Source organism: Durio zibethinus, chromosome 10 (assembly GCF_047325235.1).
Source record: "Durio zibethinus cultivar Kanyao isolate XHJ-2024 chromosome 10, ASM4732523v1, whole genome shotgun sequence".
Classification (NCBI taxonomy): Eukaryota; Viridiplantae; Streptophyta; class Magnoliopsida; order Malvales; family Malvaceae; genus Durio; species Durio zibethinus.
Genome location: NC_143171.1, coordinates 17,527,697 through 17,545,380, shown reverse-complemented (window position 1 = coordinate 17,545,380; position 17,684 = coordinate 17,527,697). Strand labels below are relative to the sequence as shown.

General features: G+C 26.8%; 2 protein-coding genes across 2 annotated transcripts; one reads left to right on the top strand and one right to left on the bottom strand.

Moving 5' to 3' along the window:
* Positions 1-2,333: 2,333 nt before the first annotated feature.
* On the bottom strand, positions 2,334-3,337 carry LOC111292435 (uncharacterized). The gene is made up of 4 exons (XM_022884830.2): positions 3,113-3,337; positions 2,967-3,011; positions 2,590-2,896; positions 2,334-2,513 (listed from the first exon to the last, which is right to left on the bottom strand). The coding sequence occupies exons 1-3, from the start codon at positions 3,254-3,256 to the stop codon at positions 2,606-2,608; spliced, it is 480 nt and encodes a 159-aa protein (XP_022740565.1). The 5' UTR covers positions 3,257-3,337; the 3' UTR covers positions 2,334-2,513; positions 2,590-2,605.
* An 8,482-nt stretch (positions 3,338-11,819) lies between these two features.
* On the top strand, positions 11,820-12,302 carry LOC111293334 (uncharacterized). The gene has a single exon (XM_022886106.1). The coding sequence runs from the start codon at positions 11,889-11,891 to the stop codon at positions 12,300-12,302; it is 414 nt and encodes a 137-aa protein (XP_022741841.1). The 5' UTR covers positions 11,820-11,888.
* The last annotated feature ends 5,382 nt before the right edge of the window (positions 12,303-17,684 follow it).

Below are 17,684 nucleotides of genomic sequence, written 5' to 3'. Positions count from 1 at the left end.
AATTTGCAGCTTTATGTTTCTGCACTAGTTTATCTTCTGTTTTAGCATACAAACTTTTAAATTCTGTTTTGCGTTTAGTTACTGCATTAGTTGTTTAATTCACCTATGCATATATTGTTTAGCTACCGCATTAGGTTTTAATTTATTGCATCAGATTTAAACTCTATTTCTACAATTCTGCATAGTTTAATTTTTCTGTTTTACATATTAATTCATTTACTATTTTGATTATTACTTTCTAGCTTTTGGTTTCAGTTAATTTTATGTAGTTGCTGCTTTAATTAGTTTGCATGTTTAGATAATTTGGTTATTGCATTTGATTAATTTGGCTTAGTTATTTAATTTTTGGTTTGCATAGTAGAATAGTTAAATGCATATTAGTTACATTTTGTCTAAAATTTCGGTATTTAATAATAATTTTATTTAGAATATTTATGGGAATGAAACTTTACTCTTTACTTTAATACTTATTACAATCCATACATTTGCAATAGCTATCAAGTATTATCAATGAAATTTCCGACTGAATTAAAATTCCGTTGGTAAATTACTAAAAGAATAAAACCTTAAGTTTTTACCTAATTTCTCATTTTTTATTTCTTTCCCATTCTCAGCCCCTCTCCCCAAACAATCTAACGGCTCCTTCGACCCTTTTTCTCCAAACCGTTTAACAGTGCCCCCTACCCATACTGGCAGTTGCACCTTGCGCAAGTTGTGCCCTCCCCTATATGACCAACCTCTTTTCACGAGCTGCAACAGAATCCTTGTCGCTGAAGAAACTAATAAATGAAAAGCTCTTAACTTGCACATGGTAAGACTTTCCTCATTCTCTCTTCTTGTTATATTGTTCTTCTATTTGCACTTTTGACTATTGATTTTTAATGTGTTAATAAGGTCGAAGGTCTATTCTCTTATTGATTAGGTTTATGAAATCATTGGATAGAACCATGTTTAACAACCATGTTATTTTACGTTACGGAAGTTTCTAAGATGGTAGCAAGCATCTTTGAACTAATGGTCAAGGATTTGGCAAACAAGTGGCTGAGCGAAACCATGAGGGGCAGTTGATATATTTCATTGAAGGTAAATTCTTAGCAGAGTAGGTAAAATACAATTTTGGTGTCTATACTACTAGAAATTTGTTTGTTCACCGATATGTACAATAACAACAGATAATTTCTTATTGTTTTGATCTTGGGTTGACTTCTCTGTAGGTGGATACCATTAAGAAAATATTAGAATATGTGGCTCCGTTGAGAAGAGTCGGCAAAAGACATGGTATGAATCTAAACTTCTATTTATTACATTTTTTCTTTACTTTTTTTTTTTTTTTTTGTGTGAAAAGTGTTATCTTAGTTGTATGCTACCATGATTTCATTTTGTTCATGTATTTGATCATGCTCTATTAGCATATAGCTCATAGTAATGGTTTGATAATGACTGGAACTTAATCATATAGCCAAAAGCAGAGTAATAATTATTTGAAGCTTCCTTGTGTTTTAATGAATGGAAAATAAACCATAGGTCAATGACCAATTACTTATTAAAGTCATGATCAATATGTTTGTGGCGGATTTTATTTATTATCAGCAATTGGAATTCAAAAAGAATTGCTTGGTTTTTGTTGGCTTTTGAAGTATCTTCATGCTAACCTTTTTGGATTAGTCATTATCCGAGGAATGTCTTTTAATATGTTCAACATGCTAGATATTTTCTTTCTAAATGGTAGATTAACCTTATCCATTTTTAATCAAGCCTTGTTTATGTAACATTACCTAAACTGACCACAATTAGTTTCATGAGATATAAAGTGTAGTCTGAGTTTCTATCTTTCCTACTATTTCTTGGCTTACAACTTTCTATTTTCCTTAAATTGTTTGTGCCACCTTCTAAATATTTTCATAAGAAACAAAATTCCATTACTAAATAAGATACTTTAATGTTTTCTTAAGCGCCTAATCATGACAGTAACAATGAATTAAAACTATGAAATAATAAATATGATATAAATGCATAAATGCTTAAATCTATGTCATGAATATTTATAAAGAGTGTTTGTAATTCACACTCACATAAGCTTATTAAGATTTTGAAGCATGATATATGAAATAATATGACAAAGCATTTTTTGCCTATTTAGGACCATGTCTTAGGTTATCAAGTAAAAGAAGCTTTCTATGAATAGTTTCTTCCTGTGAAAATAAAATTAAACAATTAGTTTTTCAAAAATTAAGTGCATAAGAATTTTTATGTTTTAGTAGTGATCAGTTTGTCATAGCCAACGGAATTTGGATGTTGGCTTTGGATCAGAACAAAGAACAAACACCGACGACTTACATTCTAACATTACTTAGTCTAATCTAATCCAATAATAGAGCATTTAATGGAAAATCTGCGATTACAACAAAATAAACAAAAACATTTTGCTAATTACATTTTTTCAACAACCCGTGAAACTCCAAAAACACCCTTCTAACTTCTCCAAAATCACAGGTCTACCGTTATTCTCCCGCCTAAAAAACAGGTTAACAATCAATCAGAGAAGAAATTACAAATATGTTGAAACAGAAAGACAGTTGGAATACATACCAATGAAACTCAAATCTCAAGATGATTGAAAGGAAACTAAAGCGGAGGACAAAGAGTCAGCGCCTTCGGCAATAGAGACGCGCGCTCTTCTCTTCCTTTTGGCTTTGGCTTTGGGGATGGATTGTTGTTCGGTTGACGAGTTTAGGGCTTGGATGGAGGTAACGCAGCACTCTTGCCATTCCAGACGGCAGAGGTCTCCGATTATCTCCTCCTCTGTCAGCCATGCGCTCGATGATATGCTCGATTTCAGCGTGGAACGAGATGGATCCATCAGATCCAGCGTCTCCACCGCATCCCTCACCGCTTTCTAGTCAATTTAATGTCACTAAAGCAGCCATCGATAAATCAAGTAGAGAAACAGAGTTTTGTTTTATTACCTTGGGAACCTTGATCAATTTCTTGAAACCGTGAATGGAGATAATCTATGAAAAAGAAAATAAATCAGATCATCAAAGATAAACAAAACAAAATAGTTTTAATTTGAATTAATTGAATGAAGAAAAAAGAGTACTGGATAGACCACCTGGTTGAGGAAATTGACGGTGAGAGGGAGTTGTCTGTGAGAGGAAAGGAAATCGATGTAGTCGGCTAGACAAATCTTCTGCTTCTTTCTTTTCGTTCTCGACGATGGCAATGAGCTCGCTTTGTTGCTGCTCAGACTCTCCATTTCTCTCTTTTTCTTTTTTTTTTTCAAAATCAAATTATTTTCGTTTTCTTCTCGATTTTCTACTGGTTATTGGGTTTTTAAAGGGATATATATATATATATATATATGACTGACACGCCGATCACATTTTCCCAATTCTATTGCCTATTTGGATTTTTAAGATATTTACCTTTTTCGAAAGGGCTTTTTAAGATATTTACCTAAAAAAGCACACATTTATTTATTATTTATTTATTGTTTATTTATAATAATAATAATAATAATAATAATAATAATAATAATAAAAATAAAATTATATATATTTTTTAATCTTATTTTAAATTTTATTTATGTTTGGTTGGATTCAATTATATTCATTTAAAGTTATTTATTTGGTTATGATTCGTTGATATAAATTTTAAATATATTCGTTTGATGTTTATGAATAAATTTATTTAATTTAATTAAATAAAATATAAATATTTTATTATTTAAATAAATAAAATAATTCTTTTATCAAATATAAATTAAACCAAAATACCTCAAAAAAATAAATAAACAAACCCGTATATATATTCATTTATATTCGGTTTATTTATAGCCCTTACCACGGTGCACAATAAAAAAATGGCAAACGAAACCAAAGGCTTATATGATTTTTTTTTGTGATTGATTGAATTTTTTGACTATCGAAGTTTTCCATTTTAAAGGAAGAGAGAGAACAGAGTTAGAAAGAGTAAGAAATAAAAAAGGATAGAAAATATGAAAATTATGGGCTTAAACAAGGGAATGAAATGACGCAGTTTAGAACGGTGTAAGGTTTGCGTGTTGACGCGTTCTTTATCCCAGCTTGATTACAATCGGACCTGCTACATACTTTCTACTGAACCATCAAGTTGCCAAGTTGAGTCAACGAGCTGAACTGGAGCTGAATCATTAAACTACTTCTTGAGTCTTGAGTCACTTCTAAGCAGAGCTGTGAGCCGTTTCAAAATCGTTGACTAGCTATTAACAAGCTATTGACTTTTTTATTTTTGGTTTTTTTTTTCTTTATTTTAAGTGCTTTTTTTTTATTTATATGGTTATTTTAACTTTTTTTTTGGGAATATTTCTTAAAAGCTTGATCATTTGAAAATATATAAGAATTGAAAATGCTTTAAAAATATTTTTTGGAAAATAAATTTATAAAATTTTATCAAATTATTGAATGGTTTTTATGAGTTTATAATATAATTTTTGAAACGTAAATTAATAAAATCCTACCAAATTATTTAAGAATTTTTATAGGTTTAAAAAATAAATAAATTTTAAAATTAAATTTATGAAATCTTATCAAATTATTAAAGGATTTCATAGGTTGACAAATAAAATTTTGAGATTAAATTCATAAAAGACTATTAAATTATTGAAGAATTTCATAAGTTAAAGGAAAAAAATTTGGAGATATATTTATGAAAATTTATCGAACTATTGAAAGATTTTATATATTTTTAAACTAATCTTGAAATAAAATTTATGAAATCTTACTAAACTACTGCAAGATTTTACATATTTTAAAAATAATTTTTAAAATTAAATTAATCATACCAAATAATTAGAGAATATTTTTGAATTAAAATCTTACCAAACTATTGTAGAATTTTTATTGACCTCAATCTTCTGATAATAAAATTTGACGAATAAATTTTTTAAAAAATAAAAATTATTTTATTGAATACTTCTAAGGTAAGAAAATATTTTTAAATTTCTATCAAACTGTTGAAGTAATTTAAAAACAATTTACAATATGTAAGCTGTTTGAGAAGATTTTTCAAAGATGTTTTTTAAGCTTTGGATAATACAAAATAAATTTGTATCATCTTTTGGATAAACGTTGTGGGGGATATTATAACGTTTCTTTTATATAATCGTACTCTCAAAACTAGTATGTTTTCTAAACTTTTGGAAATAAATTCATAAAAGCTGATCAAACTATTAGAGGATTTGATATATTTTTAAACTAATTTTGAAATAAAATTTATGAAATCTTACCAATTATTGGAGGAAATCATGTATTTTAAAAATAATTTTTAAAATTAAATTAATACTACCAAACTATTAGATGATATTTTTTAAATAAAATCTTATTAAATTATTGGAGGATTTTTATTGACCTAAACCTTTTGACAATAAAATCCGATGACTAAGCTTCTTTAAAAGCGATAATAGTTTTCTTGAATATTCTTGAGGTGATAAAATATTTTTAAATTTTTACCAAACTATTGGAGTAATTTAAGTACAATTTTCGACATATAAATTGTTTAAGAAGATTTTTAAAAAAGTTTTTAGACTTTGGATAACAGGAAATTAATTGGTACTATTTTTTGGATGAACGTCCTAAAGATCTTATAACCTCCTTACACGTAACCATACTCTCAGACTTAATAAGTTTTCATAAACAAGAATTTACTTTTTTGAAAAACCTGAGTTGAGCTTAGGATCTCTTTAAAAGATGATAGATTCAATTAGATAACCAATAACACCTAAATAAAAAAGATTGTAGTAGCTTTATATGTTTGTTTAATGATCAAGTTTATAGATCTAAACGTTATGAAAGTTTGGTGACTCCACTGAAAATCCTTGAAAGTCGAGCCAGTAATTGTTTTGTGTTAAAACTTCAATCATTTTAATTTCTTTTTCTTTTTACTTTTCTTTCAATATTTTAATTATTTTTGCTAAGATATTGTCACTAATTCATACTACATATGTATAACATAAACTCTAGATACGGCACTGTCCCTTTAAGAGGGAGTAAAGCACTTATACTTTTATAAGGTTTCATGCCTTTGCACAAGCTAGCAAAATACTTCGACTTAAATTGAATCCTTACCATTTGTAGCTTGTAATGGGTGAGGATTAATATGCTTTCCTAATCCATCATGTATAACAGTGATGAGCAATTTGTGAACATTTAGATTGAAAACCCAAACTACTCATATAGTGAACCTTAATGGACTTAACCTATGATAGTGCCATATCTTCCCCTTTATAGAAATAATTCAACATTTACGTTACATACATTTTTTTTACACTGATTAATTGATTTCTCTTTATATTATGTGCTAATTGACCATTTTTGTATATATCATGTTGCATGAGACATATAATGAATTGTCATTTTGAAGCATATGATGAAGTGTGTGTTAATTGCATTTCTTCATTTGTTGTTTTAACTGAAAGTAAGAAAACACTATACCATAAATATCTTTGCATTCCTTTAATTCATGCATTTCATTCATGTCATTTTGTGTTAACTTGAAATTTTGGTTGTTGCATATTGGGATTTTTTTTGTAAAACCATTCTTTCATAGCATAAACTTGTATTAATATAATGTCCTAATTGTCGTAATAAAGGTTTAAAGATAGCTTGACTGTCAAATATTCCTACTCAACCTATTTGCCACTCATATAGTACTCACACCCAAGTGAAAATCATAGAACAAGAATAGTCTAGTTGATTAGAAAAGATTGAAAAAGCCCAAAAAGAAATAAGAGAATTGGATAAGATGAAAAATATGCTAAATGATTGCTAGTTTTTATGCTTGCAAGTACACAGATCGTATCAAGTAATGAAGTGAGTAAAATCATTCCGACAAGGATTATGTAAGAGGTGCACCGAAAATCAAGTGCTAAAATTGATTCTTTTTACCTTATATTAAGATGATGTAAATATAATTGGTCAAATGCTTGCAAGAATATAACTAAAACTAAAAGTAATAAATCAGTAACAAGCAATATGAAAACAATGATCTAACCTTAAAATACAGGAGACATGGGAAATGACATGAATGAAAAAGAGGCCGATCGTTATGGATAGAACTTAAGTGAATAAACAACTTAAACTAAATTGTCTTAAAAGCATGAAACTAAATAACATGGAATTGAATGAAAAGCAAGTAATTATATGATAACAAGAAAATGCTTAAAACATATTAAAGAACACTAGGTTAAATGGTACTAAGTATAAAACAAAATGTAATTAAGCATGAGCATAAAAATAAAATTATTTGCATAAAGTAAATGAAATAATAAATTATGTAGGTCGAAAATGGTGAGCAAAATGGCAAGACAAAAACCAAAACCTACCAAAGGCCGAAATGGTGTTAATTACACTTTAGGAAAATAAAAACCACATGAAATGGGGTTATAAAGGTCGGTTGAAGCACCTCATAAGATAATTTAAGTTAGCATCTATGTTGGACGAATATAACAAAGAAAACTTGTAAGAATTTAAAAGAAAGTGAAAGCAAGAAAATTACAAAATGTTTAAGGCTGTAGGAAAGTAAACAGCAAAGCATAAAACTTGGAAATGAAACTTGAACTTAACTTGCACAGAACTTAAAAGAATGTTTGTAAATAACTTTAAAATAACTTGTATTGAAATGAAACAAAGTTTGAAACAAAGATTGAAGGCTAGTCTACCACCCTAACCAAACTAAAAAAAAAAAAAAATTTACTAAGTAGAAAGGTATTTTTCCATCTTGTAAATTAGCCTATTTATTGTAAAAAGGTCATAGGATAAATGATGAACCTAGACATTCTTAGCTTGGCCGAAACTCTTTTTTAAATTTAAAAGTATCCTTGTTTTGGTGAAGTTCAAAGGATGACTAAGAGTGAAGTTGCTTAGGTAGATGCTTATTTTGTTGAATGGTGTGCTTGGATTGGTACATGTGTGCCATCCATGCCACATCATTTGAATTTAAATTTTCTTAAGTTTAAAGTGGAAGATTCAGTCATGATTTGAAATAGATGCACAATCTTCTTTTGATCTTTTTTTTATTGCTTTCAAATTCTTTTGAATTCAAATCATCTTTTACTTGAAGCAAACTTGTTCTTCTTTCATTTTCTTGCATAGGCTAAACCTTTTGTGGGCAATAGGGCTTATTTGGTTGATTCTTGGATTGGGTTAGACATGTTGGCTAGATTAGGTTATCACCTTTTGCATAATTTGCATAGCTGAATGTGTTTGTAATCTTTGTATGGTTTGTATGGATTTCTTGCATATCATGCAAGGCATACAAGCTTTTAAACATTTTGATCAAAATGAACTTAGACTACCATAATTCTTCATGCAACTTTATAAACATGAATTTGTTGCACATTAAAAAACAAAATTTTAGGAATTTAACAAAGATCACTAAATTTTTCAATATTTTAAAACAAACATGACCTAAAAAAACCTTAATTTTAAACATTCATCACACTCTCACACTTAGGTCTTTGCTTGTCATCATGCAAAACAATTTCAAATTAATTATGCTAACAATAAAAATATATGGATTTGAACTCAAAGTCTCATAAGTTCTCAATCATGCACTATTGTATAATTTGTGGACAATATAAACATAGATAGAACACAAAATTTATTCAAGATTAAGATTCTCATTTCTCGTAACTTCCATGTATATATGTTTTAATCTATCTCTAATTTATGCATGCAATCTAAGTAAAGAGTATGCAAAGTATGCCATTGCATATTAATTCAAATACAAAGCATATTTCATAAGTTTGCTTTTCTCATACCTTATCCACTAATGTAGACTTACATACTTAACTTAAGATCAATAGGTCTTTTGTTGGCTTGAAATGTAAGGCTTAGGTTAAAGGTGTGATAGAAGACATTTTAGGCTCGAAAGTTTTTGTATTTTTCATTGTTTTGAAGTGTGATCATGCAAAAGTAAAATGTTTTCTTTAAAAGAATGTCCAAGATTAAATTTATGATATAGCACCTTAATTGTTTTAATAATACTAGTAAAGATATTAAATTAATTAAAGTCTTATTTGAATGGCCTTTGTACTTAATTTTAGTATGTTTAAATACTTGTCATCATAAGTTAATATATGCCATAAGTGATAAGTTCTTGGATGTTTTGTATAACATAGTAAATGTATAAATTCTAGTTACTTTTATTTATCACATATTAGGATATACATTTAATGTATAGTGTCTTATGATGGCCAAGATGGTTAGCTTCCACATAGGAAAGTTTTGGACTTGTTATGATATCTCAATTTGTTTTAAGTAAAATTGAGAGTTGTTAAAATATAATTTCATTTAATAAATATTTATTTTGGTTGTTTAACTTTTAATTAAGATATTGGTTTGATTATCTTAGTTATCATTATCAAATCTAACAGTTATCGATTTTAAAAGGTATATAGTTGTCATTTGTTAGCAATGTGTTTTAAAGAAAATTTACATTTTCTTTTGAGGAATTCATATGTGAAGAGGAGAATATTGTTTTATACTTATCACATGTGTGAGAGTTTTGAAGAATGAAGTTTTGTGCAAGTAAACTATTTGTTTTGTTTTTAGTTCAATTGCTTCATTGAGAACTTTCCCAAATTTTTGTTGGTTTACTTTTGAAAGAGAACAAGAATTTTATAATTTTCTCTCATTTCACTTCCCTTGTTTTAAACTATGTATGAATTATTTTTAAAAGTTATTTCAAAGAATGATAATATAAAGGTTTTGACATTTTTTATCATTATTATTTTATTAATGCCAAAACTATTCTTTTAAAGGAAGTGAAAATCAGTGAGAGTTTTTTTGCATATGCTTTAAAGTAGTAAAAACTCATAAATGATCTAAAGTTATTATTTTGAAGATATCATATGTGTTAAGGTCAGTGGGAGTTAATAGGCTATTGGTTTAGGCATGTATTAGATATAAAAAATTGGTAATTCAATTAATTCTAAATTTATTAATAATGATCTCTTGTTAAAACATTAAAAATTTTGTGTTTTAGGAATATATGAATATGAAAATTTGTTCATAATATATTAGTAATTTGTAAATGATTTATTAAAATGATATCATGAAAGTTCAAGAATAATAGTGGTTATCATACTTGGCATGAGAGTAAACAATAGATAATTTTGTTATGACTCCATTTATTGAAGTGCTCCTTATTTATTATTCAAAGTTTGATTGGAGCATATTTGTGATTCGTTAGATCAATAGGAGTCGTTGTGATTTGGTTACATGACGATATATTTTCTCTATGTGAGGATTATGGTATTACCAAACTCATAATATAGATATCTACAGGTATGGAAAATAGAATCTATTAAGTTATTGGATGATTATGGCAATGAAACATTATATATTTGCTTTTGAAACCATTATTATTATAGGTTTCTTTACTTTGTTAAATGCATCATATGTGATTGTTAATTACCTGTAAAATATAATTTAAGATGAATAAGTCCATAAGATATCATCAAGTTAAGTGAACACAATTTTTTTATATATACATTATAGTTGTTATTTGTATATATATGTTTATATGATTGCATCACATATCTTATATTGACATGTTATATTATAAAATTTTAAAACTTGGTGTCTGTATTAAATATGAATGTAATGTCATTTGAATATGTCTCATAAACGATACTAGTTAGTAATCCTGAGGATAAAAAGGAGACATACAAGCATATCTTGTGGATACCATAAAGATTTCTCAACAAGTTTAGAAAAATTCACAAAAGGATTGATAATAAAAATAACTTATTGTGATCAGATTTAAGTGTATTTTTCTTGCTACACAGCCATACTGAGATTTGTTGTTGATAGAGTCACTGGTACTTATAACCATAGATTGGTGTTATGTCAATAACAGGCATAATGGCTACTATGATTCAGTTTTAGATGATTTTATAAAACAAGATTATTAAAATATTATCTTACAGGCTAAATTATTTTTTAAACCTGACCACATTAAAGTAAAGTTAATCAACTTAGAGTTTTGTTTTCTAAATTAAATTTTTTTAAAATCAAATAACACAATTAATATTGTCTAAGTGGAATAATATTAGAATTTTTCGTAAATGGGCTACTATTTATTAGTGATTTTAATAATTTAATAAAACTGGCAAATGAGTTTAGTCTTAATACAAGACAAGCATAAGAGTCCAAATAATTAATTGTGATCACTTATGTGTACGTTTTACACATCATATTGGGTCAATGTGATTTGACAGCTGTGTAAGCTTTTGATTTGGTAAACCTTTGATGGAGAGATTTCTAAAGTTTTAATAATATTTGGCTAAAGTCCTCTTTTCAATTCTAATTAACGGTATCTTTCAATTGAAAGTCACTTATAAGACAAAAGCAAAAAAAAAATACCTAATTTTTTCAAGAATTAATATTGCTTTCGCTTATTATTTATGACTATCCAAACATATATATATATAATTTAATTAAATTTAATGTTCTAATATTTATATATGATTCTTAAAATTTAAAATAGTTATTATATGATCGTCTGTGAAAGAGTATCAGACTTAATTTTACGTTGAAATTTGAATAAAAGATTTTGTTTTTTTTTGGCCAATCAATACTAGGTACTTCAATAAGACAAAAGAATACAGACACAAAGGTGAGGAAAATTATGTGAAAGCATAGAACTAATGCCATAGGTTGAAGGACGAATACTTCAATGCACCTGTACTTTGTTTCCCCCCACTAATCTTGTCCCACATTTATCTTCTAAACTCTATATATTAATTAGCACCGTTTCTCCCACAACTCCAAGATCCAACTACATATCTCTCAAATTTCTAGCTATCTTCAAATATTAAATCAAGTTCTGAGGAATTAATTTGTAGCATGGCTGATAATAAGGAAGGAGGCATCGTGAAGAAAGGTCACGAGCAAGGAATGAAAATGGCAATTTCCCTTTTGCAAGAGTTCGACCTCCCCGAAGGGCTTCTGCCTCTAGCCAACGTGGTGGAAGTGGGTTACGTGAAAGAAACTGGATACATGTGGATTGTGCAGGAGAAGAAAGTGGAGCATGAGTTCAAGATGATCAGCAAGCTAGTGAGCTATGACAATGAGATTAACGGCTTTGTTGAGAAGAAAAGGATCAAGAAGCTCAAAGGAGTGAAGGCCAAGGAGCTGATGCTATGGCCTCCGGTGAGTGAGATCACCATTGATGATAAAAAACCAGGGAAGATACATTTCAAGAGTCTTGCTGGGATCACCAAGACATTCCCTGTTGAGGCTTTTGCTGCTGGCCAGTGACCTATTTATTGTAATATCGGCAATTTGCATGCATGCCTTCATTATTATGGTCACTTTGCAGGGTTAAATCTGGGTTCAAATTAAGTTGCTTTAGTCTTTGAGCAGTACAAATGGAACTTGGGATGAATAAGAAATTTCTTGTTACATATATATATAAATATATAAGTTTTATCATGAATCATATTTTTGTCTAATACAATTTGGTTATATTGGAATAGATTTTCTTGTTCTTCGAAAATATTTTAGTCTTTGATCAAACAAAACAACATGATGTTAAAATTCCGGTGGAGGTCTTTGGATTAGAATTTGAAATTTATCAGGTATTAAAATTCTTGTTTACCAAAAAACAAAAAATCTGCCTTCATGGAAGAACAGTTGGTCACATTCTCGTGGATTTACGGAGAATTTTCGGCCTGTTCCACATCCACACAGCTATTTTCGGTTTAAAATTTTGGGCTCATCAGTTGACCGGCCGGCTACATCAAATTCAATTATATACACAAACCTTCTTCTGAATATTCAAAAGAAAAGAAAAAAAAAAACCTTTAAATCAAATAAAATTAATTATTTGTTCCAGGAAGAGTAGTTCTGAGAAGATGTCATGAATCTTATGTTTTTGCACCAAGTCTCATCTGTTTGGTACTGTAGAGTATACATTTATTATTTTCTGAAGGCATGACTTCAATCAGAAATTAGTATGACCTTGGATTCTCTTATCCCGTCTCTGCTTTGTCATTTCATCTCTTGCAATGGATTAAAAAAGAAAAAAAAAAGCCCAATTGCCTACAAATCAAACACAAAAGAAATGCCCCCGCTTGCCATTGCCACAACCACAACATGGTCACTATTTCACTGCTTTGCTCCCATCACAAAAATCTTATGTAGATCACACAATCCAAAATTGCTATTAAGGTTTAGTCCTTTTTTTTTTTTTTTCAAATCTATCCTTAAACCTCTTTTTTTTTTATTATTTATGTGGTTAAAAAAATTAAAAACATAATATTTTTTTAATTCATAATCTCTAAATTTCAACTCTAAATGACATGCCAGTTAATCAAAAAAATCCGTCGACATCCTTGTTTTCTTCTTTTAGAGTATTTTTTGAAACTTGTACTAAATTTTTGGGTTATATTAGTCTTTCATTTAGTAATAAATATTGATTCATCAATAATTTTTAAAGTTATATCACTTGAACTAAGCTCAGACAATCATTTATTAACTTTTAATTAAAATTAGTTTTAAGCCCATGCATAGCACGGTTAAGCAAATTAATTATAATTTTTGCTACATATAATATTATTTAAAAATTAAATATTTTCGTTTAAAAAATAAAGTTATGCATGATAACATATAATGGAAAGTATTAATTTATCCCATCACCTTTTTTGGGAAAAATTTTTGCCACTCCTGATATAATAATAATGTATTGATTTTAATAGTAATATCTCATTTATAAATATAAATCAACTGACTTAACCTAAGAAAAAAAATTAAATATGAAAATAAAAATCAACATTGAATTTAAGATCAAATTGTTCATAAATTTTTTATCTAACAAAGAAGTTGCTCCAAATAAAGTAAAATAATTTAACATAATTGGTTTTTCCCTAATAATAAGGAAACTTAATAAACCACATACCCTAAACTTGCAGAATTGTTTTTTTTTTTTTTAATAAATAAGGAAACTTAAGAAACCACATCTTAAATTTGGAGAGCATATCATCTAAAATTATTGTAGTATAATAAATTAATTAGAATTTAAAATAGTATGAGGCCAATTAAAATTTTAGAAGAAACCGACGCTGATGGATTTTTATATAATTTTTTATTATAATTGAATAATAATAAGTGAAATTGTACCCTAAAGTAACAGTTTTGATTATTTTTATGTGCTATCAAATTTAATTGTCAAAAGTAATAAAGTGGACTTCGAAAATAATATATATATATATATAATCAATAAAGCTAATAGTTGCAAAGAATTAGCAATATCCTTTTGCTAAAACTACATGTAAATATATTGTAATCAAATGTCTAAAGATTTTAGCATGAACTGCATTGGAAAGAATCCATAATTAGATATGATAATTTTAAATATGATACGATGATACGATATGAAAATGACATAAAAAAATTATGTATGTATTTAAAAAAAAAAACATATTTCATGTTTATTCGTGTCAACATAAATTTCGACATGACATAATTTGTGTCGTATATGTATTGACTTTTTTAAACACAAAATACGACACAAATAACATGTTTAATTTAATTTTATTATAGAGTACACGTTTAATATGTTTAACACATTTCTTATATTTATTTAATTTAATTTAATATAATCATATAAAGATTATTTTAATTTTTAATTTTTTAATTATGATATTTAATTAGCTATTTAATATCGTATAAAAATTATTTTAAAAAATTTAATTATGATACTTATTTAATAATTATTATAAAATTATTTTTTTATATTAATAATATAAATGCAATATAAATATTAATATTAGCCCTATATATTATTATTTTATTTTTTAATATTTAATAGTTTATCATTTTGAATTTATACTAAAAATTAATATAGTTATGTATTAGAAATTAAAATTTGAATATATATATTAAATACATATTAAATGAGTATTAAATTTTTTTATTTTTTAATATGTAAGTTTTTTTATATTATTAATATGTCAAATTTATTAAGTTATAAATGATGGATAATTTATAGTTATTTATTATTTTAGTCGTATTCTTATATATATTCATATTAATCGTATCTATTCATGTATATTCATGTTAACTGTGTCTATTTATGTATATCCGTATTATTCGTATTTTTTGGTGTCGTGTTTAAACAAATTAATTGTGAATGTATTAATCATTTCGTATTATGTGTAACACATTTTAAATGTCTTTTATTCATATTTAGAATTTAAATATATTTTATAATTTATATCATATTCGTATTTTAATAATTTGTGTCATTACACATATCAAATACGACACAAGACACAAAAACATAAATTGTCCTATCCACACATAATACAATCCATTTGCTAAAGCTTTATTAAAGGTACAATATGTTACAAATAAAAACATTTACACTTGTGAAATTGAAAATTGATATTCAAATTATAAAAATCTCTCTCTACATGATTGCATCAGTGTGCAAATAAAAAATGACACCAATTAGTTTTATTGATAATTTGTTGGCTAATTTTATAGATGGGTAAGTAAACAAAAAACGCCACTATCACTATTTATAGATACGTTTTGATCAACCAATTAATTATACAAATTTTTTCATTTTCAAATTGTGAATATAAAAAATAATCTCATAACTAAAAAGACCATTTTGCATCAGTAAAAGATGTCCCTACGTGAATGTAAGAATAATATAAATCCCAAGATCTCAAACACTCATAAAATGTATTGCTAAATAGTTTAAGATTACCTCTTGTTGCAAAAACAAAAACACACGTATCAAGGCTAGAATGCAATTATGGTTGCTATTTTGTCGAATGGTTAAATTTTCAAGTAATTGAAAGGTTGGATTACGAATCATTAAGCTTTATCATCATGATTCATGCACTTCAAGCAAACAAAAGTAAAATCTTTAAAGAAAATAAAAAATAATATAAAATCTATAAGTTTAACACCGAAAATGAAATTGGTGAATAGTTTATATTTTAATCTTGCTTCCAAATCTTTTCTTGATGAAATTTAAATTATGAGATCATACACCATTTAAAGCGACTAAACAACTATAATTTCATGTCTCAGGATAAGTGTAGCAATAATAATAAATTGAAAATTTAAGTTTATAGGTTGAGAAAAGAAAGCACAACCATACGAAATTGCTAAGAAGTTTTGGTTTAATCATAGTGGAAAAGAGAAAAAAATATTTTGTTGAAAACTAACCTTATATCTCGTTCACTTTCATGGGTCGCATTAGTACATAAAGCCACCTAAAGTTAGGATTTTGCAATAATTTTTGGGTGATAATTAATTAAAATTTGGATGCCCATAATTTATTTTTCAAAATTTGAATTTAAATGACTCCAAAGTAATATTATAAGATTAATTACAATAGAAAACTTTTATTTATAGTAGTCCCGTATAAAAGTAATAAATAAAAAATGTAATTAATTTGAAAATGCAAAGGGAAAGAAATATAAAATGTGAAGCATGTATTTTAAATCAAGTAAATCACACCATTAAATTAGGAATAAGATCAATAGATAGATTGTGGGTTAGGAAAGATAAATAGATTATAGGTTAAGAAAGTTGGGTATACTTAAAATGTTGAAAAGCGATCATTCAATAAATTTTTTATGTTTAACTTACCGACTTTTTTTATGCAATGTTGGAAAGTGAACATTTAACTTACCAACTTTTTCATGCAACGTTGAAAAGATGTATGATTACGTAAATAATAAAACAATTAATTGATTTGAATATATAAAAATTATTAGAAAATAAAAATAATCTTAATTAATTTTCAAATATTTGTTAGCCTTAAAAATCATCATTATATATATATATATATATATAATTCAAACATTTTGCAATAAATACCAAGTCTTTTTTACATAAATTCTTAACTTATATATCCTAATTTTCTTGCATGAAACATAATAAACTTTTGATTGCTCGACATTTATTTGGATTATTGACTTTTTTTTATATTTATTTTTTTTTTAAACCGTTAGTTATTAAAATTTATTGAAATTTTTTATTTTATAATATTTATGTTTTTGTCTTATGATTGTCTTGTGACTTATGGTTTTTTACTTTTTTTAAGGATAAGTGATTATATGAGATTCTTTCATGTTTCTATTACACTTTCTTCTTCTTACGATTATTGCTTCTCATATTATTAATAATAAGATTTTATTTTTTATTATGTTTTCTTATTGATAATTTTATAATTTTATAATTTTTTAATAATATTTTTCGTTTCAAGTTCATTTATTAGTTTATTAATGTATTTTTTTATATTTGCATTTTTTTATAATTTTTTACCATGATATATAAAATATATTAGTATAAAATTATATTATCATTATTTTTTTTATTTTTTCTCATCACATTTCATCTCATCTCCATCCTTATTTTTATGCTACAAACATCTCCTTTATCATTGTTTCAATCTATGGATATAACGGACAATTTCAACTCAAACATTATGTATGATATCACTGAAACTAATTTCAGGGTTACGCTAAACATGGTCTTAAACATGAGCAAAGGAAAACAAAACTACATCCTTGGGTATAATTGGACATTGGCGGTAAAGAGCAGAGGGAGGGAAATGCTCCCAAGTCCCAACCCCGCTCAGTGATTAATTATTGATAGAGTTTCTAGCCTTTGCTGTGC

What these genes read in the sequence shown, in the direction of transcription:
- LOC111293334 (XM_022886106.1), top strand. Translation starts at nt 11,889, where the DNA reads ATGGCTGATAATAAGGAAGGAGGCATCGTGAAGAAAGGTCACGAGCAA.
- LOC111292435 (XM_022884830.2), bottom strand. Translation starts at nt 3,256, where the DNA reads ATGGAGAGTCTGAGCAGCAACAAAGCGAGCTCATTGCCATCGTCGAGA. An exon ending in CCGTCAATTTCCTCAACCAG is followed by an intron (nt 3,012 to 3,112) that starts GTGGTCTATCCA and finishes TCTTTTTCATAG; the next exon opens with ATTATCTCCATTCACGGTTT. An exon ending in AATTGATCAAGGTTCCCAAG is followed by an intron (nt 2,897 to 2,966) that starts GTAATAAAACAA and finishes TAAATTGACTAG; the next exon opens with AAAGCGGTGAGGGATGCGGT.